At 42.3% G+C, this 24,046-nt stretch overlaps 1 protein-coding gene across 3 annotated transcripts in view; it reads right to left on the minus strand.

Annotated features, from left to right (window-relative positions):
* LOC142761152 (dihydroxyacetone phosphate acyltransferase-like) overlaps nt 1–24,046 on the minus strand; it is a 200,574-nt gene that overhangs the window by 33,134 nt on the left and 143,394 nt on the right. For all 3 annotated transcript variants that reach the window (XR_012883524.1, XM_075864345.1, XM_075864346.1), the window contains one exon: nt 17,034–17,133. Coding sequence is in view for 2 of the 3 variants with exons in the window: in XM_075864345.1 (XP_075720460.1) it covers nt 17,034–17,133 (100 nt within the window). In the remaining variant the exon portion in view is untranslated. The remainder of the gene's footprint in view (nt 1–17,033; nt 17,134–24,046) is intronic.

The following is a 24,046-nucleotide window of genomic DNA, read 5'->3' on the forward strand; positions in this document are numbered from 1 at the left end:
GTATTCCACTCGTCACCCTGACGAATCCGGACCAGGTTGTAAGCCCCACGTAAGTCCAGCTTAGTAAAACTCTTGGCTCCACGTATGCGATTAAAGGGTTCCGAGATTAGCGGCAAGGGATACTTGTTCTTGACCGTAATCTGATTAAGACCGCAGAAATCAATACGAGGTCGAAGAGATCCATCTTTTTACTTTACGTAAAAGAACCTGGCTCCGACCGGAGAAGTAGACTTCCAAATTAACCCCCTCTCAAGGTTCTCCTTGACATAAGCCGACATGGCCTGGGTCTCTGGCATAGAGAGAGGATATACCCTTCCAAAAGTAGGTGAGGCATCTGGAAGCTGTTCTATTGTTCAATCGTAGGATCGGTGAGAAGGAAGAACCTCAGCTTCCTTTTTGCTGAAGACGGCCGCGAAGCCAGCATGATGTAGACCAGAGAGTGACTGAGGCAGAGAAGGCTGGATAGGACGTACCTATGGCAGGCAGGGGTGAAGACATTTAGAGCCCCATTGGAGGACCTCTCCGGAGTTCCAGTCGAGAACCGGACCATGTAAACGAAGCCAAGGCAGGCCCAGCAAAATAAGATTGACAGCTTTTGGCAGGACAGAGAAGACAATTTGACTTGAAGTCTCAGCGGTTTAGTCCCAAACAATATAGGATCGGGCAGAGGTTGCCCATTCACCGAGGCAACAGCCAGGGGTCTCTCTAGAGGAACTTTGGGCAATTGGGGATGCTCTACTAAATCCTGTTGAATGAAGTTGGCCGCGGATCCGGAAACCAGGTAGGCAGAGACATTATGCGTTTTTTCACAACAAACAATGGTCTCAGCAATAGACAGTTTGGGAGAGAATTTGTCAACCGGCGTTGTTCCACATAGGGTTGTCTTTCCAGCCAACCCTAGGCGCTGGAGTTTCCCGGCTTCTAAGGACATTGATGCGCAAAATGGGCTCCGCGGCCACAATACAATCAAAGTCCAGACGTTCGTCTAAGCTGTTTTTTCTGAACGACAATTTGAGTCGGTCCACCTCCATGGGTTCCTCAGGTGGAACAACAGAAGAGGGCAGCAGGGGTCGCTGAAACTTGGATGTCAGTTTAGGGTACTTTTTGTCTCGACGAACCTCCTGGACCCATTCCTGGATTCTCATGTCGAATTGGGTTGCTAACAAAATGAGGGCATCCAGGGTGGATGGAAGGTCACGGGCGGAAAGATCATCCTTTATTTGTGAAGACAGTCCTTGCCAGAAAGTCGCAACTAAGGCATCATTGTTCCAGGCCGGTTCTACTGCCAGGGTGCGGAACTGGATTGCATATTCTCCAACCGTGGTCTCACCTTGACGGAGGTTAATGGATGCAGCTGCGGACGTTCATCAACCAGGTTCCTCGAAAGTAGTGCGGAAAGTCTGTAGGAACAATTGCAAGTTGGAGATTTCAGAGCCCTCACGTTCCCAAATCGGATTAGCCAATGTTAGGGCCTTGCCAGTAAGGAGAGAGATGATGAAAGCAATCTTGGTCTCATCGGAGGTAAACAACCTTCTGTGCAGCCTGAAGTGGTGAGGTGGTAGCGGCAAGGAGATTCTGGAGTCGGCATTGACAGGAGAAGCAGGAGGAGGTACCATGGCGTACAAATGAAAAGGGAAAGGGGAAATGAAAGGGAAAGAAGCATAAGGATCAAAAGATCACTTAGAAAGTAAAAATAAAACAACCAGCTTAGAGAGGTATGGTATACCTAACAGGGATAGGGTGAACGGTCTCTCATTTAAGAACACCCCATTAAATTACAAATCCCATTCAGCATATATGTAATTTAAGTAGTTGAATGGGAATGAAGAGGGAAAGGTGCATAAATACATCATCAGCAGTAGGGTGCATGCAGAGGCCAAACTATATGATAACGTTGTCTCCCTGGAGCGCCACACTATATTGCTTTCTGATATTGGATTTTCTCTTGGAATGGGTCTGTATCAGACTGCGTTGTGCAGACTTGCACTGAATCATACATTGAGTTTGTCTCACTAGGTGTTGTTACGCAACCAACTGCACGCACCAGTGTAATAAAAGTGAATCTTGTATGTGTACAACAGACAAGTTCAATTATTAGATACTAATGTGTGCATTCTATTTATTTTAATTTTTGATTTGATTTTATTAAATTTTATTGCCAGCAGCCTTATTGATTATAGCAGTCTGTCAAAATGAAACACAAGGCAACACGAGAAGATCCTTATGTTAGAATTAGTACCAGTAACACTTTTATTATTTGTTATGAAGATCTGGCAACATAAGTAACAATGAGAGCAGCTTGGAGAACGCTGCCTCTCTCTCCAGTAGTTGCGGAGAACACGTTGCCCAGCAGCAGTCCAGACACCGAAGAACCAAAACAGCAAGTCCGCTGTTCGATCCACCGCTCGCACGTTATTCAAGCGCTATGAACAGCTGAGTTGATATTCAGCTATGAGTTTATACCGCACATATATGTGCATATAAGCATCGGCATAAACGGTGTCCAGCAGTGCCACTACAAGAATTTATTTCCCTGCCTGGTGATCGCTCCCAGCAGGTATTGCACCACGGTAATCTTTCCCCCAATATTGATATTCCGTGATCTAAGACCAGATTCGTCCCGACGCGCGTTTCGCTGATGTCAGTCAGCTTCTTCTAGGGGCGTGAGCGCTCAGTTTATCGCGTCCTTTATGTGCCGAAATGTGATTGACAGCTGTCATAGGCAATCTCAATTCTCTGTTTAAAAAAAACAATGTTTAATTGATAAAAAGCTCCTACAAGGTTAGAACCAATAGTGTCTAAATTAATTAAAAAATAAGGGTTATTACCCTAAGGCATAAAGACCTACCCACTTGTAAAGATTTTTTTATATGTAATACCTGAATATCATAGAATTTATAGCTATTACAGGTTTTTACTTAGTTTACAAATTCAATGATTTTTATTTGGATTTTAATTTGTTTACATTTTACTAGTATTATTTTTATCTTATTTAATCATTATTATAATATCATAATAATTATGTAATTTTATTCATTTTTATATTTAGTTTTGTTTTATTGAATTTGTGTTACCTACACCAAACAAACTATTTATTTATATTTATATTCATTGTTATCTGAAAGTTACCTATGCCAATCAATTATTCCAAACCGTAGTGGTAAGACAAGGTTAATATACTATTTATAGTTCCCATTCAGGAGAACAGTGGAGATTTCACACTCAAAAAGATGTTACTTTATACAGTTATGGTGGATTTAGAACTTGTGGATCAAAAAGGTCCTAAGTAAAACAGCCAGTTGTATATACCCTTATGTTGATATGTATATAACTATGCACTAATATTCAATGCATTGACAAACAGAGTTACAAAAACCATCCAAAATTGAATGACTCGTTTAATTTATTTGGACACACAGATTTCATCCTATAGATCCATCTACTCTCTTCTCTCAATAGAAAATTGTCAACATCTCCTCCTCTAATCTCCAAGGATAAGTGGCAAATGGCCCAACCCGTGAGCTCCCCAACATTGAGATTATGTTTGAGCTTGAAATGTCGAGCTACAGGGGTGGGTTGAAAGGGCTTATTTTTCTTGTTTGCCTCTAACTCCATTCTATTATAATTTTTTATGCTATTGAGATGTTCGCGTATCCTTGTTTTCATTTCTCTCTTGGTTTTTCCGACACAGTGTAAATTACATTTGCACCTTAGCATGCAGATGACACCCTTAGTGGAGCATGAAATATGTTGTTTAATGGTATAAGGCTTCCCTGAGCCATCTTCAAAAACGTTCATCTTCACTAAGATCTGACATGCTATGCATATCCCACATAGAAAACCTCAAAAATTCCCAGGGTTTTTTCCATGAATACATTCTCTTGAGAAGAGGCTCTTGACTATATGCTGACCGATTGTCTTATTCTTTCTATGGCCTATTGAGGCTTTAGGGCACAGATGCTTTTGTACATCTGGGTCGGGTAGCAAAATCCTTCAATGGTTATTGACAATTTTACTCATCTCTTCCCATTTATCATGTAAGGTTGTTATAAATCTCACTTCATTTTCACCATTTTTCACTTTGTCTTTGGTTACCAGTAATGTGTCCCTATCAGTACGAAGTGCTTGATTATAGGCATATTTTATTTGATGATTTGAGTAGTTTCTTTTTCTCAAGCGGTTTTTCAAAACTGTAGCCCCAAGTTTGAATTTCTCAAAGGTTGAGCAATTTCTTCTGAACCTCAGAAATTTGGCCTTGGGGATACCCTTTATCGTTCTCCACAAGTGGGCACTTCTAGCATCCAGAAGGCTATTTGTAGCCGTCTCTTTCCTATATAGATCTGTCTCGATTTCCCGCTGCTGATTGATGCCAATTTTAATATCCAGGAAGGGAATTTCTACTTTACTGTAACTCCGTGATAATTTGATGTTTAGTTGGTTATTGTTCAAAACATTCACAAATTCTAACAGTTTTTGTTCCTCCCCCCGCCATATGAATATGACATCATCTATATAACGACGCCAAATCGTTATACTGTTGGTGTAGTCTTCCAGATGCTCATAGAAAACAAATTCTTCTACTCACCACCCAAGGAACAGGTTGGCAAAGGTGGGAGCACAAGCCGCGCCCATCGCTGTTCCCTGGGTCTGTAGGAAGAAGCGTGCATCGAATAGGAAATAGTTCCTGGTCAGAATGAATTTGAGAGCTTTCAATACAAATGTCAACCTCTTGGGATATTAATTAGGCTCTCGTTGTAAGAAAAATTAAACCGCTTGACATCTCAGGTCATGCCCAATAGATGTATATAGGCTCTCGACGTCACAGGTGACAACGAGTTCATCCTTGTCCAAGTTGGCACCATCAAGCTCCATCAGAACGTGCATTGTGTCACGAGTTACCATGGCAATTGCAGCAGGAGGATCCAATCGATGCGCGATGGAGTTCACTACATGTAGGATCTGATCCTGTCGTGAATGAAGGTCTCGCATGTCCACTTGCAATGCTGTCGTGGTCTTGGGCTGACCAGCGGAGTCCATGGCCTGAGCGTACTGTCACGGCTGCGGTGTATGTGGACACACTAGACCGCTCCGCCGTAGCGGAGAAGTTGCTGGTCAAACAATAGTCAATAACAGTCTCTCGGACAAGAGTACCTGGGAGGATGTTCAGGCAGATGGCCGGAGTAGCAGACACATTGCACAGGAGATGCTTGGCATGGCAGATGACACAGGAAGTGGCAGATGGCACCAGACATGGCAGATTATACCAGACGTGGCAGATAAGGCACACATGACACCAACAATGGGCTTAGGAACAGGAACGAAACTCAGCAACAGAATACAGGATACGGGTAACAGGAAACAGGAACACCGGGAGCAGGATACAATTAAGGGGCCATTTGCATAGACGAACACAGGAAGACTAACAATGCTCAGGCAAGGAGAGGAAGGGCGGAACCTTTTTCAAGGCAAGGGTGTCTCTAGGTTGATTGACAAATTTTAGACAAGTGCGCAAGCTGGCCCTTTACAGCCGGGAATGAGCGTGCGCACGCACCCTACGGGACACAGGAGATTGCTGCAACCATGAGTCTCGGCATCTCTGAGAAGGGAGACGCTGACATGAAGATACAGTCCTGCGGTCGCAGTTGCCGTCAAGTGGGACGTGCCAGGGGTCAGCGACCGTGGGCTTAACACACACTGATTGACCTTTTTATTAAAAAAAAATCTAAAACCCTAAAAGGTAAAAAATACAGAAAGCGGGCCTGAAAAAGAACACAGAACCTGTATTTACCAAACCATCTCTCTGGCATACTCTAGGACAAGAGAAGTTTCTCCACAACATCTGGTGGGCAGAGAAAGAATAATAAATTTTTAAGGCAGCAATGAAAATGTCCACCTTTTCCGATCAAATATGAGTACCTTGGAACCGCTTTTAGACATTATATTCAGCCATATTAACAAAAATGTAAGTCAACAAAGGCTGCAACATTTTTTATGCAGATTTATGGCTATTGGTGTAGGATTGGTTTATTTTTTATTTGAATTTGGACCGTATGGGATATCTTTTAATTTTATTGGCTTTTTATAAAATTTGTTTGTCAGTGGTAATTTTTGGGTTATTTAGTGACATGATTACAGACATAATAGTCAGACCTGATTGTTAGATTTTCAAGTCTGATTCTACTATAGGGAAAAGAAGGAAGCTGAAAAAAGTCTTCAAATTAAAAATTCCACATAGCCCAAGTGCTCATATCTCATTTGCAGTTATATTAACCCCTTCCTGACCACCCCATGTAGATTAACTACGTTAATCTACGTGTGCTCCTAACAGAGCACACAGGCACTCCCCGCAGCCCGGCATCTCCCAGTACAGGCTGCTACTAGCAGCCTTAGTACTGGGGGAAAACATCGGGTCGGATCACAGCGGTGAACTCTTTAACCCCTTAAGGACGCAGTCACATTTGGACCTTATGACACCGCCTCATTTTTTAAATCTGACATGTCTCACTTTATGTGGTAATAACTCTGGAATGCTTTTACCTATCCAAGCGATTCAGAGATTGTTTTCTCGTGACATATTGTACTTTAAGTTAGTGAAAAAATTTGGTCGATATATTCAATATTTTTGTGTGAAAACCCCAAAATTTAGAGAAAATGTGCAAAAAATTTGCATTTTCTAAATTCAAATGTATCTGCTTGTAAGACAGATAGTTATACCACACAAAATAGTTACTAGCTAACATTTACCATATGTCTATTTTAGATTGGCATCATTTTTTGAACATCCTTTTATTTTTTTAGGACGTTACAAGGCTTATAAGTTTAGCAGCAATTTCTCAAATTTTCAAGAAAATTTCAAAAGCCTATTTTTTTAGGGACCAGTTCAGTTCTGAAGTGGCTTTGAGGACCTTATATATTAGGAACCCCCACAAATCACCCCATTTTAAAAACTGCACCCCTTAAAGTATTCAAAACAGCATTTAGAAAGTTTCTTAACCCTTTATGCGTTTCACAGGAATTAAAGCAAAGTGGAAGGGAAATTTGCAAATTTCATTTTTTTTTGCAGAAATTCCATTTTAATCAATTTTTCCTGTAATACTGAAGGTTTTTACCAGAGAAACACAACTGAATATTTATTGCCCTGATTCTGAAGTTTTTAGAAATATACCACATGTGGCCCTAGTGCGCTACTGGACTGAAACACCAGCCTCAGAAGCAAAGGAGTACCTAGAGGATTTTTGGGCCTTCCTTTTCTTAAATTATATTTCAGGCACCATGTCAGGTTAGAAGAGGTCTTGTGGTGCCGAAACAAAGGAAACCCCACAAAAGTGACTACATTTGGGAAACTACACCCCTTGAGGAGTTCATCTAGGGGTGTAGTGAGCATTTTAACCCCACAGGTGTTTCACAGATTTCATTAGAATTAGACAGTGAAAATGAAAAATTACATTATTTTCCAATAAGATGTAGCTTTACCGCAAAATTTTTATTTTTTTCAACAAATAAATGAGGAAAAGCACCCCAATATTTGTAAAGCAACTTCTCCAGTGTACGGAAATACCAAACATGTTGTCATAAACTGCTGTTTGGGCAAGTGGCAGGACTCGGAAGGGAAGGCACGCCATTTAGCTTTTGGAGCGCTGATTTTGCTGGATTCATTTCTCTGCATCATGTCGCATTTGTAAAGCTTCTAAGGTACCAGAACAGTGGAAACTCCCCAAAAGTGACTCCATTTAGGAAACTACACCCCTTGAGGAATTCATCTAGGGGTGTAGTGAGCATTTTGACCCCACAGGTGTTTCATAGATTTCATTAGAATTGGGCAGTGAAAATGAAAAATTACATTATTTTCCAATAAGATGTAGATTTACCTCAAGATTTTTTTATTTTTCAACAAATAAATGAGGAAGAGCACCCCAACATTTGTAAAGCAACTTCTCCAGAATACGGAAATACCCAACATGTTGTCATAAACTGCTGTTTTGGTAAGCAGAAGGACTCGGAAGGGATGGCACGCCATTTAGCTTTTGGAGTGCTGGATTGATTTCTCTGCACCATGTCGCATTTGTAAAGGTGTCAGTGCAGTGGAAACCGCCCAAAAGTGACTCCATTTTGGAAACTACACCCCTCAAGAAATTTTTCAAGTGGTATAGTGAGCAGTTTGACCCTATAGGTGTTTCATACACTGGGCAGTAAAATAATAAAATTTAGATTTTTTTCAATGAAAATGCTGCTTTAGCCCCAAATTCATAATTTTCACAAGGGGTTAAAGGAGAAAAAGCACCCACAGTTTGTTACGCAATTTCTCCTGAATACGGCAATATCCCATTTGTGGAGATAAACTGCTGTTTGAGCACGTGGCGGGGCTCAGAAGGTAAAGAGCACCATGCAACATCTGAGGCCTAGTGCGATGGCATTTACTGCCCTGTGTCATGAAAACAGAGGCTCTGGGTTGTCAAAACATTAGAAACCCAGAAAAGTGACCCCATTTAGGAAACTAAACCCCTCAAAGAATTCATCTAGTGGTATAGTGAGAAGATTTAGATTGTAATGTAACACCTTTCAAGGTATTCATCTAGGGGTATAGTGAGAATTTTTAATTTGTGAAGTGACAACCCTCTAGGTATTCATCTAGGGGTATAGTAAGAATTTTTAAATTGTGAAGTGACAACCCTCTAGGTATTCATCTTGGGGTATAATAAGAAATACTTTAATTTTAGTAAATAAGGAGGGCAACCTGGAAAACCCGCTATGGAGGGAGAGGGAATGGCAGGTCCCACTACCAACCTACCCACCATTCCATAAAATCCAGCCCAAAAAATAAATCAAAGGCCTCAGCAAAAAAAGATTTGCTGAGACAACCAATCTTATCTGGATTTATTCCGCTCACCCATATTTGCAACCTGGACGAGACAGACACTCCCTCAGGTCCTTGGTATAGTGAGAATTTTTAGTTTTGTTTTAGGTGTTTTTTTTACAAATTTTAAATTATCAAATTTTAAATGGGGCTGGTCAGTAAAAAAATGAATAATTATTCGTGGCCAATATGGGAGACAGAAAAGGTGAATGAAGAATAAATAAATTAAAAATCCAAGGAGGTGTGGTATATTTTGACACATTATTTCTTGCACAGGCCGGGATTTGTGGGACACGTCTCACATTGGTATGTGGTGTCCTTACGAATGCCTCGCTTGGCGCACACACAGCATTTTTTTGGGGGCTTCTGTTTTTTTTCAGTGGGGGGGGATTTCTGTGGGGAATTGCTGGCTGGGAATTATCCTGCTGACGGAAGAGCCGGATGAACTGCCCTCCCCTTCCTGGTCACCAAATATCAGGGACTTTATGACCTTTTCCTGAAATTGCAGGAACGTATCCCCACTGCTGGCATATCTGCAGAGGACAAAGGCGTTGTATAAAGCCATCTGTGTAAAATTCACAGACAGCTTCTTATACCATACCCTGGTCTACGCCACCCATATATTTGTTGTACTCCTGTATGCAGAATGGTTTGGGGACTTGGGTACAGGGACAAGGCTGCCTCTACTGTCATGAATGCTGGTCAGCATAAGGACGTCCCTTTTATCCCTATACTTTAGGAGGAGCAGATTGTCGCTGCAGACAGCTCTGCTCTCTCCTAATTTTAGGATCTGACCCAGCAAATTTTTGGGGAGGCCCTTCTGATTTCTGCGGATTGTTCTGCACGCCAAGGTGGATCTGGACGAGAGAACTTTTAGAAATGGGACGCTGTTGTAGGAGTTGTCCAGATATAAATGATATCCCTTTGCCGAGCACAAGATCCCATACAATCTTTCCACTAATTCCTAGGAAGGGGGGGGCATTCTGGGGGATCTATTTGGGAGTCTTTTCCCTCATAGACCCTAAAAGAGTACCCGGTGTAACCGGTGGCACTTTCGCACAGCTTGTAGAGCTTTATGCCGTACCGGGCTCTTTTATTGGGTAGATACTGCCTGAAGTGCAGTCTACCCTTGAAGCTGACTAGGGATTCATCCACCGAAATATTTTGTTGGGGGGTATAAACTTGGGAAAAAATGTGGGAGTAGTGAGCAATTAATGGTCTTATTTTATATAGTCTATCAAAATGTGGGTCCTGTGGGGGTGGGCACTGGCTATTATCATTGTAATGCAGGAACTTTAGGATGGTTTCGAATCACTTCCTTGTCATTACTGTGCGGTAAATGGGGGTGTTATATAAAATATCAGGGGACCAATAGTCTCTAATACTGGGCTTTTTTATGAGACCAAAACTTACAAAAATGCCCCAAAACTTCCGCAATTCCACTGGGTTTGTGGGGGTCCAATTTTGGCTTCTCCCATAATAAGAGTCAGGGTTCTGGGCGATAAACTGTTCCGCATAAAGGTTGGTCTGCTGGACAATTAATTCTAAAAGGGAGTCTGAAAAAAAAAGTTTAAAATAATCAATGGGGCTGAAACCGGTAATTTCAATTTGAATGCCTGAGGGGACTGTAAACTCAGGCACCTGGGGGGCATAATTGTCCGCAGCTTCACAGGTCAGCTCCGGCAGAGCAGGACCTATGGCTCTTCTGCGCCGACTGGGGGGTGCAGACTCAGTCACTGGATTCAGAGGAAGATGGAAGCACGAACTGCTCTTCACATTCACTCGCACTGTCCGTGTCGGAACACAGCATTTCATATGCTTCCTCGGCTGAAAAGACTCTTTTGGCCATACTAATAAACTCTTGCTACCACTAACGAACACATTTTTTTTGTAACTTTTTTTTTTACATTTTTAGACGTGGCATTGCTACCTAACAGGGAACTCGGGCAGTGGGCAATCTAGGGACACAGTAGGGTGATGGCGACCGGGTACTGCGACAGGTGACAGATCACAGCACGGCAGAAGGACACTATGGGGGACTGAAATGATATATAATATAATCAGTGGGCACCAAAGGGGGTGATCACTGGTTAGTGGGCACAAAAGGGCAGAAAAGGGGCAGATCGCTGGGTTTTTTCGTTCTTTTTTTCACTTTTACACTGTATTTCTTCTGGTCTCCGACTCTCACAAGCTCTCTGACAGGAATGAGCTTGTCAGAGACGGATATGCAAACCACTGCTCCTGCGCTGTGATTGGCCTGTCAGTACTGACTGGCCAATCACAGCTCATGCCGGCACGGGACCACTCTGATTGGTCCTGTGCCCGCGAGTCCCGCTCGGCAACTGTCTATGACAGTTGCGATCGGGACGCTATCACCATGTCTGTTGACATGGTGACAGTTTGAAGCTTGGGCGTAACTGTACGCCCGAATGCGGGAAATCACTTGCATTTCGGACGTACAGTCACGCCCGTGTGCGGGAAGGGGATTAAATGCGGCAGTTAATAGCGACCGCCGCATTTAAGTTGTTATAGCAACATCGGCAACTCGCTATGCGATTGCGGGGGCCGATTGTTGCGGGGGGGGGGGGATTGCTATGGCAACCAGTAGCCTAACAAAGGCTTCCGGTCTGCGATCTATGGAAGGCGATTAAGTCTTGCCAGAGGCAGGACCTAATATGCCTCCTGTCAGTGTGAAACTGACAGGCATAATACCCTGCAATACATAAGTATTGCAGGGTATTATAACAACGATCCAACAATTCGATCTTCAAGTCCCTAGTGGGACTAAAACAAAAAAAGTTACAAAAAGTTACAAAAAATGTACAAAAGTAAAATGTCAAAATAATAAAATGAAAAAATTGACCTTTTTCCCTAATAAAGTCCTTTATTATTAGAAAAAATAAAAATAAACTGTGCATAATTGGTATCGCCGTGTCCGTACCGGCCTGAGCAATAAAAATATAATGTAATTTATCCTGCACAGTGACCGCCATAAAAACAATAATAAAAAAACAATACCAGAATCGCTATTTTTAGTCACTTTAGCTCCCAAAAAATTGCATAAATAGGGATCAAAAAGTCGCATGTACCCAAAAATTGGACCAATAAAAACTACAGCTTGTTCCGCAAAAAACAAGCCCTCACACAGCTTTCCTGATAGAAAAATAAATAATTTGTGGCTCTTAGAATATGGCGACACAAAAACGAAATAATTTTTTTAAAACCGTGATTTTATCGTGCAAACACCGTAAAACATAAAAAAACCTATATACATATGGTATTGCCGTAATCGCATCGACCCACAGAATAAATTAAATATGTCATTGATAGCGCACGGTGAACGGCGTAAAAAAAAAAATAATAAAAAACTATAGACGTTTTGATGGCCTAATTACACTAAAGTCAGCAAAAAACCTATGAGATCAAAATGCTCACTATACCCCTAGAAATTCCTTTTAGGGCTGTAGTTTCCCAAATTGGGTTACTTCTGGGGGGTGTCCACTGTTTCGGTCCCTCAGGGGCTTTGCAAATGCGACATGACACCCGAAAACCAATTGTGTAAACTTGAGATCCAAAAGCCAAATAGTGCTCCTTCCCTTCTGAGCCAAGCCGTGTATCCAAGCAGCCATTTATTACCACGTATGGGGTATTGCTCTAATCAGGAGAAATTGCTTTACAAATCTTGGGGCGCTTTTTCTTCTTTATTCCTTGTAAAAATTTTGAATTTGTAAGTTTAATTGGAAAAAATTTAAATTTAAATTTTTACAGACTAATTCCACTAAATACAGGAAAAAACCTGTGGAGTTAAAATGCTCACTATACCCCTTGATGAATTCCTTGAGGGGTGTAGTTTGCTAAATGGTGTCTTTTTGGGGGTGTTTCCACTGTTTTGGCCCCACAAGACCTCTTCAAACCTGACATGGTACCTAAAATATATTCTAATAAAAAGGAGGCCCCAAAATCCTCTAGGTGCGCCTTTGCTTCTGAGGCCGGTGCTTCAGTCCATTAGCACAGTAGGGCCACATGTGGGATATTTCTAAAAACTACAGTATCTGGGCAATAAATATTGAGTTGCAATTCTCTGGTAAAACCTTTTGTGTTACAGAAAAAAATGGATTCAAATGGATTTTCCGACAAAAAAAAAAGAAATTCTACTTTGCTTTAATTCCTGTGAAACACCTAAAGGGTTAAGATACTTTCTAAATGCTGTATTGAATACTTTGAGGGGTGCAGTTTTTAAAATTGGATGACTTATGGGGGTTTCTAATATATAAGGCCCTCAAAGCCACTTCAGAACTGAACTGGTACCGATAAAAATAAGTTTTGGAAGTTTTCTTGAAAATGTGAGAAATTGCTGCAGTTCTAAGGCTTGTCGTCCTAGAAAAATAAAAGGATGTTAAAAAAATGATGCCAACATAAAGTAGACATATGGGAAATGTTAATTAGTAACTATTGTGTGTGGTATTACGATCTGTCTTACAAGCAGATACAGTTAAATTTAGAAAAATACTAATTTTTGCAAATTTTCTCTAAAGTTTGGTGATTTTTACAAACAAATACTGAATTTATTAATCACATTTTTCTACTAACATACAGTACAATATGTCACGAGAAAACAATCTCAGAATCGCTTGGATAGGTAAAAGCATTCCCAAGTTATTACCACAAAAAGTGACACGTCAGATTTGAAAAAATTGGCTGCGTCCACAAGGCCAAAACAGGCTCAGTCCTGAAGGGGTTAAATAAATTGGTAGCTAAGTGCATAAATACTATTATTTATGCTTCAAAAGCATTTATTGGGTTCGAAAAGCAATTGTCGGCAACAAACTGACAAAAACAAGATAGCAATGGTAATCGTTAAGCATCTTAGAAATAAAAACACACTCAAGAAATTACAGAAAATTAATAAATGAGCAAACAAAAAATAAATAAATACACACGAGCACTGCTCATCAAAATCTGAAGCATGGTGTAGAAAATGAAAATTAAGTCACAGTGTGATATAGTAATTCAAATTAAGTATATTGATATGCGAGAGCATGGGGGACCAGATTCTTTTAAATAGCACCATATTGTCTAGTCGCATAGCTGTTAGCTTTCACAAAGCATCATTTTATGTATCCTAGCCTTCACTACGTCAATCAAAAGGTTTGGCTTTTTCCACTGCTGTTCTACTCGTATCCGGGCAGTCATAGTAATGTACTGTAACAGATTAAAAGACGCATTCATAACCCTAAGTGGTTTGACCCCCAGGAGCAGGACTGAGAGTGGGAGATTAGGGTGTATGCTACCAACACAGGCAATAAGATAGCCCATTTGTTTCCAAAATCTGTGGACAATTGGGCACGTCCCCCAAATGTGAAGGTTAGAGCCTATCACATCACACCCCCTAAAGCATAAATCTGATACATCTGGATAAATTGCATGCAACCTAGTCGGAACATGTAAGCTTTTTGGAGTACTTTAAGCGATGTTTCAGTAAGTGAGACCTGCTAGCTGTTTTTGCTTATTGACGTACAGGAGTGGTGCCAGCGCTCAAGAGACAAAATTAAGTCAAAGTTGAATTCCCACTGTAACATAAATGGGCGTTTATCCTGATCCTGTGTCCCATTCAACACACTATAGAGTCGGGACAAGGTTCCAGGGGCTTAAGGATGACACTTACACATGGACTCCATAGAACCCAGTTCTAGATTAGTAGAGGAGCTAGTCAAGTAGGATAGGAAGTTAAATATTTCTTGCTTCCTCCACCATTCTCCAGGAGGTGGGTTATGTAGCTTGTTAAAGTAAGAAACCAACATCAGTTTACGCCATAGTACAAAGTCACCCAATGTACCCAAATTAGGAGAGCGCCACCAACTAAACTGCATGGGTCGCTCCTCTAGGGGAAAAGCAGGGATCAAAAAACAAAGGAGTCAGTAGGGAAGGTTTAGATTGCAGCTTATATTTGAATCAGACCTGACACCATAAGAGGATGGAGAAATAAGCAAAACGGGCAAGTTGTTTAAGAGTAGAAGGTAAAGGTAACGTAGTCCACAAAAGTGTTGACAAAGTTGTGGAAAACGGATTTGCTTCACTAGTACCCCCAGGGGGGCAATTCCCTCAGCCTGCACGTGGCTAACTGCGCAACCCTGGCGGCAATGTAATACTTGACTAAATTAGGTACAGACTTCCCACCCACACCCTTGTGGAGATAAATAATGTAATGTTCCTGGCAATGCATGGTCTTTTTTGAGACTATATAAAGGAGAATATCTGTTTTTGCAATTCTTGGATGTGCGACCTAAGTACTGGTATTGGGAAGGTGCGGAACAAACAGAGATTCCTTAGCAATAGCACCATTTTTACTGAGTTTATTCTACCAATAGAGGACAAATAGAGACAATCCGATTTCAGTAAATGGGACTAGTTTTTTGAAAAGGGCATCCATTTATAGAGGTTCGTAATGTTTTTGGGGAGTTTGATGCCCAAATATGTAATGTGATGAACCCAGGTGTAGTGTAGTGAAACCAAAATTCAGTTCAGTATTGGTGGGAGTATGGTAAAATAGGATATCTGATTTGGATGGATTGATTTTAAGGCTAGAGGCTTTGGAAAATGTATCCAAGATGTTAGTCAAGTTGGGGAGTGATGTCAGGGGTTGGGTTAGGGTAAGAAGAAAGTCATCTGCAAAAAGACTAAGCTTTGTTAGAAAATGACCAACGGGAATGCCCTTGATGTCTGGATTATTGCGGATGGCAATTGCGAAGGGCTCCATCGCAAGGGCAAAAAGGGCAGTAGACAGTGCGCAGCCCTGATGAGTGACCCTTTTAATCTGCATCTGTGTCATTTTATTTGAAAGAATTTTTAGATAAGCAGCGGGGATAGAATAGAGCATGTCTATTGCTCTCAGAAAAGGACCTGTAACCCTTTAACAAACCAGGATGTGCCAGTACGTCCTGGTGCAGGAGCTGAAGCATGGAGCAGGATCACGCGCTGAGCTCACTCCATACGCTGATACGCTGCGGGTGTCAGCTGTGTATTACAGCGGGCACCTGCACTAACGGCCAGGAACAGAGATCGATCTGATCCTGGCCGTTTGATAACTTAGATACCGTGGTCAATAGCGACCGCGGCATCATAGCCGTTAGAATGAGGGGACAGCACCTGACAGCCCATCGGCCTCCCACAACGAAGGCCCCCAGGTCTGTCTTCTTTCTGCCTCTGTTACGCCTGTAAAAAGATGACTGTGAAAATTACAATAAACTCTGATACATTTGTATTGACGTATTGTACCAGAGATCTGATGATCGCTGGTTCAAATCCTCTAAGGGGACTAATGAAAAGTGTTAAAAATAATTAAATAAAGTTTTTAGTAGTGTACCAAACAAACAAAAAAAATACATTAAGTAAAAAAAAACAAAAACCTTTTCCCATTTTTTACCTAAAGTAATGTTAAAAAAATTAAACATTAACATAACTGGTATCGTTGAGTGCATAAAAGTCTGAACTACTACAATATAATGTTATTTAACCTGCTTGGTGAACGCCGTAAAAATAAATTAATAAAAACACCCAAATTGCTGTTTCTTGGTCACCTTAGCTCCCTAAAAATCAGAATTAAAAGTGTTGAAAAAGTCGCATGTACCCTAAAATGGTACCAATAAAAACTGCTCGGCCCACAATAAAATAAGTCTCACACCTCTCAATCAATGGAAAATAAAAAAGTTATGGCTCTCAGAATGTGGCGACACATCATTTTTTAATTAAAGTGGTAAAACATTAAAAAAACACCTAAATTTGGTATCGCCGTCAGAGATACGCAGGACCTGCTGACACTGAACCCGTCAGGTCTGCGGGACGGACAGGTTCAGGTCTTAGCGAACGATACAGCTGCTCTGTATAAATAATACAGAGCATATGTATCATAAAAAATAAAAATAATTTTTAATAAAAACTAATTATAAAGTTCCACCAATCACACTGATTGCCCTTTTCATTTATTTATTTTTTAAAAATCCCTTGTACATAGTCTTTAAGCTCCAAACTTGTGTCCCTTATGAGTTTCTGGAGAGGTGTCAGAGGTAGGAACTTTCGAATTGAGCAATTTTATGCTCCAAATTCTTTTGTGCTCCAGTTCTTTTTTATATATACTAGTATTATTTAAATGTTACATAGGAATTAAACAGAACATCTTTACCTGTTAAAATTTGTTTAATGACATAGTTCCTCACTCCAGCAAGATATTGCTTCTCTGTGAAACTCTCCGCCATATTTTGTTTTATGTATGTGCAGGCCAACTGCAAAAAAAAAAAAAAAAAAAAAAAAAAAAAAAGAGAAAATACAAAAATGATATTTCAAAAGTATTGAATATACAGTAGACATTTATGTTTAACTCTGCATTCACGAGGAACAACAGTTGAATGATTTTCAAAGATTTTGAATTAGATTCCCACCATAATGATTTATAACCTATCAATATAGGACATTTACTGGTGAGGGTTCAACTGCGGGGATGTGGCAAGTGCAGTTAGTCCCAATAATTTCCTTCCTATTCCCAAGTCAATGGGAAAAATCAAGTACATTTGCGCTCTGTTTTACTCTGGTAAACAGGACTAACTTCTCTTACAGGGGTTTTCCAGCCAGTAAAAATTGATGGCCTATACTCAGGCCTACCGACTTCCGGGACCCCTGCCGATCAGCTGTTTTGAAGGGGGTGCAGCTTTCGTATGAGCACTGCTTCCCCTTCATTTCTACTTGCTCACTGTGAATAGTCGACACGCACGTGGTGGCGATTCACAGGTATTGCAGCCTTCTTCTTTCATTGAAGTGAATGGGAGGAGAAGGCTGCAATACCTGTGAATCGCCACTAAATGCGTGTCAACGATTTACATTGAGCAAGTGGAAATGAAGGGGAAGCAGTGCTCACACGAGTGCTGCACCCCCTTCAAAACAGCCGATTGGCAGGGGTCCCGTGAGTCGGACTCCGATCGATCAGCTATTGATGGTCTCTCCTGAGGATAGGCCATACATTTTTACTGGCTGGAAAACCCCTTTAAAAACAACTTCTCTGGACTGGTGGAGATCCCAGCGTTCTGACATCCATTATTCAATGTTTTATGACCTATCCTATTAATAGGTCATATAATGTTATAGTGGGATAGGCACAGCCAGTAATAAGTAACAAAAAATTTGATTAAAGAGGTTGGCTCACAAAGACAGTGCCACAAATGCGAGACCTGCTATTTGTGAGAGGCTCCTTGCTCCTGCTTATAGTGAACCCCTCTATGACATACATATGTCATATTAGGATATTTGGTAAAAGATTGTTGTTATGAGACAACCCCTGAAAGAATATACAGTTAGGTCCAGAATTATTTGGACAGTGACACAATCTTCATGATTTGGGCTCTGCATGCCACAACATTGGATTTTAAATGAAACAACTGAAATGCAATTGAAGTGTAGACTTTCAGGTTCAATTCCAGGGGTTGATCAAAAATATCCTGTGAAACGTTTAGGAATTGCAACCTTTTTTCTACACAGTCTCCTAATTTCAGGGGCTCAAAAGTAATTGGAAAAATTAACATTACCATAAATAAATTGTTTTTTTAATACTTTGTAGAGAATCCTTTGCAGGCAATGACTGCCTGAAGTCTGGAACCCATGGACATCACCAAACGCTGGGTTTCCTCCTTTGTGATGCTTTGCCAGGCCTTTACTGCAGCGGTCTTCCGTTGTTGCTTGTTTGTGGGTCTTTCTGCCTTAAGTTTTGTCTTAAGCAAGTGAAATGCATGCTCGATCGGGTTGAGATCTGGTGATTGACTTGGCCATTGCAGAATATTCCACTTCTTTGCCTTAAAAATCTCTTGCTTTTGCAGCATGATTTGGGTCGTTGTCCATCTGTACCGTGAAGCGACATCCAATCAACCTTGCTGCATTTGGTGAAGTCTGAGCAGAAAGTATATCCCTGAACACTTCAGAATTTATCCAGCTGCTTCTGTCTTCAGTCACATCATCAATAAACACTAGTGACCCAGTGCCTTTGGCAGCCATGCATGCCCATGCCATCACACTCCCTCTACCATGTTTTACAGAGGATGTGGTGTGCTTTGGATCATGAGCCGTTCCAAGCCTTCTCCATACTTTCTTCCTCCCATCATTCTGGTACAGGTTAATCTTAGATCCATCTGTACAAAGAATGCTGTTCCAGAACTGGGCTGGCTTCTTTAGATGTTGTTTGGCAAAGTCTAATCTGGTCTTTCTATTTTTGAGGTTAATTAATGGTTTGCACCTTGTGGTCAATCCTCTGTATTTGCTCTCATGAAGTCTTCTCTATATGGTAGACAGATACGGATTGTCAAATTGGGTTTGTGGACCCACTGGACCGTACCGCCTTGGCGGTATGGCAGCCGGCCAACAGGGCGCAGGTTACAGTCTATAGTTCGTATAGGGTACCTGTGGCAGCTCGGACAGTAGCAAGGCAGGCTCGGCTGGGACTAGGCAGTAGGTAGACGTCAGGCGTGGTGTAGCAGGACAGGCGGGGTATAGAGCACAGCACGACTTCAGCTCAGCACGGCACTTGACCAGGATAGCAAGGGATACAGGTTACAGGGAACACTGGGAACTGGGAAACACTAGGAGACCATTTGCATAGACAAACTAGGGTACAACAACACTCAGTCATGGAAGGAAGGGGCTGGGCCCTTTTTATAGTCCAGGGTGCTATGGGCTAATTAAACATAAAAGTCCGGTGCGCGCACTGCCCCTTTAAGAGCAGGGACCCGGCCGAGGTGAGCGGAAGTGAGTGCTGGCGTCTCCTGAGAAGGAGACAGGGGCCAGCGCTCGCAGATCCATGGCTGCGGGCGTCAGGAGGTGAGTGAGCCTGACGGCCCGCGGCCATGGGCATGACACTGATACACCTATTTCCAGGAGAGTGTTCTTCACTTGGGTAGATGTTGTGAAGGGGTTTTCCTTCACCATGGAAAGAATTCTGCGATCATCCACCACTGTTGTCTTCCGTGGACGTCCAGGCCTTTTGGAGTTCACGAGATCACTAGTGCGCTCTTTTGTTTTTCAAAAACCTCTTTCCTTCCTCAAATTAGGATGTGAATACCCTCAAATTAAAGCGGAGTCTGCACTTTAAGCCCATATTGATTATATAACTGTATATTCAATATGTTTTGCTAAAATGTCAAAACTTGTGTCACTGTCTAAATAATGCTGGACCTAACTGTAGATTCTACAAGAATAAAAGTTAGTGGGCCAATATAATAGGCCTCACTTATAAAAACTATGCTAATAAAAAATGCTGCCAGTTTAAACCAATCAGCTTTCACCTTTCATTTGTTCACAGTAGAAAATGAAAGAAGCAACCTAATTGGTTGCTATTGGCAACACCCACTTTTTATAGATTTTTTTATGTATCAGGCTTATTATGTTATGACATTGGCTGTCTAACAGAAAAACCGGCCTTGTTGCCAATAGAAACCACTCACAATGCAGCTTTCATTTAAAGCATTCAAGTACAACTTTTCCATCATAGTATTCCCGCGCAGTCCCGGAAAAGGATGATGCGGGGATGCCAAGGGCACAGGAGCTGAGCGGCTGTGATCGGATTCCTACAGGTTGGCATGGCAGTCATTGGCCTAACAAAGATCTAACCACACAAAAATAAATAAAAGTTATGGCCAGTATTTCTGTTAGACCGTTTTAATAAATGAGGCCTATAGTTTAATTATCCAAGATACAAATAGACTGCAGGGACATGCTGCAAGTACTAAGATTTGCACTGCACGTGGTCTAATTTATATAACTAGCACAACACTTAATAATGGACACAGAACTGAACTGGAGACTTTATACGGTCGCATGACCGTGGCAGACATGTTCTGTCGTATGTCATAGTGCTGTATTACTAAATTATTCTTTATTAGCTCCCAGATCAGATTAGATAATTAGATGCAGTATACCATCATTTGTTTTCTTGTCAGATTCCTACGGAATCCGACAAAACAAAACCATTCTGTATGCCTTCGTATGAAATTGGAGGATTATGGAGGTGCAGTAGGGCCCAATAAATTACTATGGGTGCCGTATGACAAATAGGAGGTTGCATGGAGCCGTGATACTCTTGAGCCCTGAAGATGTTAATCTCTTAGGGCTGGATTCCCACACGTTTACTTGCATTTTTGGTGGCATTCTTTACTACTGTTAGGAAATGCCCGTCCCTTTAAGATTACCATGACTACTAGTCCAGCTTCTGGGCGGTTCTGGTTTTAGTTATTCAGCCTATCCCTTTTCTCTGTCTTTCTTCGTATCAGGTGGAGTACTTAAACCTGGGTTGCTTCTGTGTTCTTTGCTCGTGATTTTTCTTGCTGCATGTGTTTGATCAACATTCTGACTAAACTATGTACCGTTGACTATTTGGACTTTTTTGGAACTGGACCTTGGCTTGACTTTGGATTACCCTTTGCTTACGGATTTGGACTTTCTGCTCCTGGCTGGTACTGACCTCTGCTATTCCTGACATCCCCTAGCTTTGTGATTTGGATTTTCTGTTTACCCTCTGGCTGTCTTGTTACCTGTTCTGGTATTGCCTGCATTGCATCTCTTATACAACACCAAATTTTGTTAAAACAACCTGGGTTCTATGCAGCAAAAACCATCCTGCCTTGTGGTGGGCTCTTGCGAAAACCATAGAGTAGCCTTAGACACTATTGATGAGAGTTGTGATGGATTTGGGGTTGCGGTTTTATTTGCACGCTCAGTCCCGACAGTCTCCAGCAGCCTTTGGGGAATCGCTCACATAGCAATCCCATAAAACTTCCACCCTGGGAATTGCTCAACCAATGATTCTATAACATAATCACAAGACATTTAAAATTACCTTTTTTTCACGATGGAACCTATGCAAGCCCTGTTGGAACAGACAGAAGATCTAACTCAGCTGGTACAGGGTCGGGCCGTGAGGATTTAAAGGGGTTGTCCAGGAATAAATTTTATTTAAATTTTATCTAAATTGGACATATTTAATTACATTTCTAATATAGGGTCTGTTTACCTGTGCCAGCGTTACCCTGTTCAAATCTGCGGTCATGTGACCGCACCCAGGGTAAATTTTTTATTTCCTGTAACGTTCCGTGTCTTTGCTCAGCCAGCATTTCCGGCAGGACAAAGGCACGGCGCGTCATCAACTACATTTACAGGCAGTGGCCAGGGCGGATGTTTCATGAGCTCCTTAGAGCTCCGCCTCTGCTCTCACTGCCTGTAGACATAGTTGATGACGCGCCGTGCCACTGTTCAGTCGGAAGTGCTGGCTGAGCAAAGACACGGAGCGTCATCAATCATATTACACGCCCCCTCATCCTCCTGTCTCGTCATCCACCCCTCCTCCTCCTCCTTCTTCACTCTTGGAGCTCCCGCACTGAAGTGAATGTGAGAAGGAGAAGGAGGAGGAGGAGGAGGAGATTTTTTGGCTCCCTGTAGGAGCGGAATCCCTAATCCCCGGCCACAGTGTTGCCGAAGCTGTGGCCGGGGATTACGCTATATATGGACAGTGACTTCAGGGACTTTTCCTGGAGTGGTCCCCTACAACTGAAACGGGATTCCTGGTGATTCCTCTCCAGGAGAAGTACCGGACTTCATTGTCCATACATGGCCAGTGACGTCATGGACTGCTCCTAAAGCGGAATCCCCGGCCACAGAAGACAACGCTGTGGCCGGGGATTCCGCTCCAAGAGAAGTCCCTGCCTCCACTGTCCATATATGTACACAGTGAGGTCAGGGACTTCTGAAGCGGAATCCCCACCGCTGTGGCTGAGAATTCAGATACAGGAGAATTAACTCACTTCACTGTCCATATATGGACACAGTGACGTCAGGGACTTCTGAAGCGAGATCCCCACTGCTGTGGCCAGGGGTTCTGATCCAGGAGAAGTCCCTCACTTCACTGTCTATATATGGACAGTGAAGTGAGGGACTTCTCCTAGAGTCATCCCCTACTGGAAGGTAGGGGAGGGTGCCATCTATGGGGGGGGGGGGGTAACTACGTACAAGGGGGCTGTGTAGCATTACCTACAGGGGCTGTGTGGCACTACCTAAAGGGGGGCTGTGTGGCACTACCTACAGAGGGGCTGTGTGGCACTACCTACAAGGGGGTCTGTGTGGCACTACCTACAAGGGGCCTGTGTGGCATTACCTATAGGGGGGCTGTGGCAGTATCTATAGAAGGTAGTGTGTGGCATTATCTACAGAGGGCAGTGTGTGGCAGAAAATTTCCAAATGAAATTCATCTGTTTTTAAAACGGACAGGCAAAAAAACGGATGCAAAACGGGTCAAAATCGGCCGTTAAAAACGGAAAAACACGGCCTGGAACGGAAACGCAAAATGGCCGAGAAAAACGCTCCAAAATGGCCGACACTCGGACCCCGTCGTGTGAATAGAGCCTAAAGGTAGTTGATGACGCGCGCCATGCCTCTGTTCAGCCGGAAGTGCTGGCTGATCAAAGACATGGAGTGTCGCCTCTCCTAGTACACGCCCCTTGCTCCTTCTACTCTCTGATGTAGAAGGAAAAGGGGCGGCGTTGTTATTCCTCAATTTCCACGCACCACTAATGGTTAAATAAACACAGGGCTGATGGGTTTACATGACCTTCAACATCCCTGTCTATGACCCTCAACATCCCTGTCTATTACCCTCAACATCCCCGTCTATTATCCCCAACATCCCTGTCTATTACACCCAACATCCCTGTCTATTACCTCCAACATCCCTGTATATAACCCCCATCATCCCTATGTGATTATTACTGGGTGTGTGTGACTGTGCAGGGAGCTGGCTGCCTGTAATTAGAGCAGGGAATGACCCTGTGAACATAAAGGGGGAGTGGCAGTATGCAAAGACATGAGATGCTGTGGAGGGAGGAAATACGAGCTGTCTCCTCAGATGCAGCAAGGGATCATGGGTATGGTGGGTTACCAGACAGGAAACAGACAGGCACAGAAGCAAGGGATGTAAACAAACAGAAAGAGCAGCAGTGACGATGGAGGCAAACCAATGCTGGGGGACACTTTTTCGAAAATATTTTTTCCCTGGCCAACCTCTTTAACATCATGAAACTGTGCAGGCCCAAGCAGTCGTTCCAGTCGCAACTCCGGTTGAACCAAAAGTGAACTTACCGGATTGTTTTTCTGATGATCGTAAGTAGTTTG

This window comes from Rhinoderma darwinii, chromosome 4 (assembly GCF_050947455.1).
Source record: "Rhinoderma darwinii isolate aRhiDar2 chromosome 4, aRhiDar2.hap1, whole genome shotgun sequence".
Classification (NCBI taxonomy): Eukaryota; Metazoa; Chordata; class Amphibia; order Anura; family Rhinodermatidae; genus Rhinoderma; species Rhinoderma darwinii.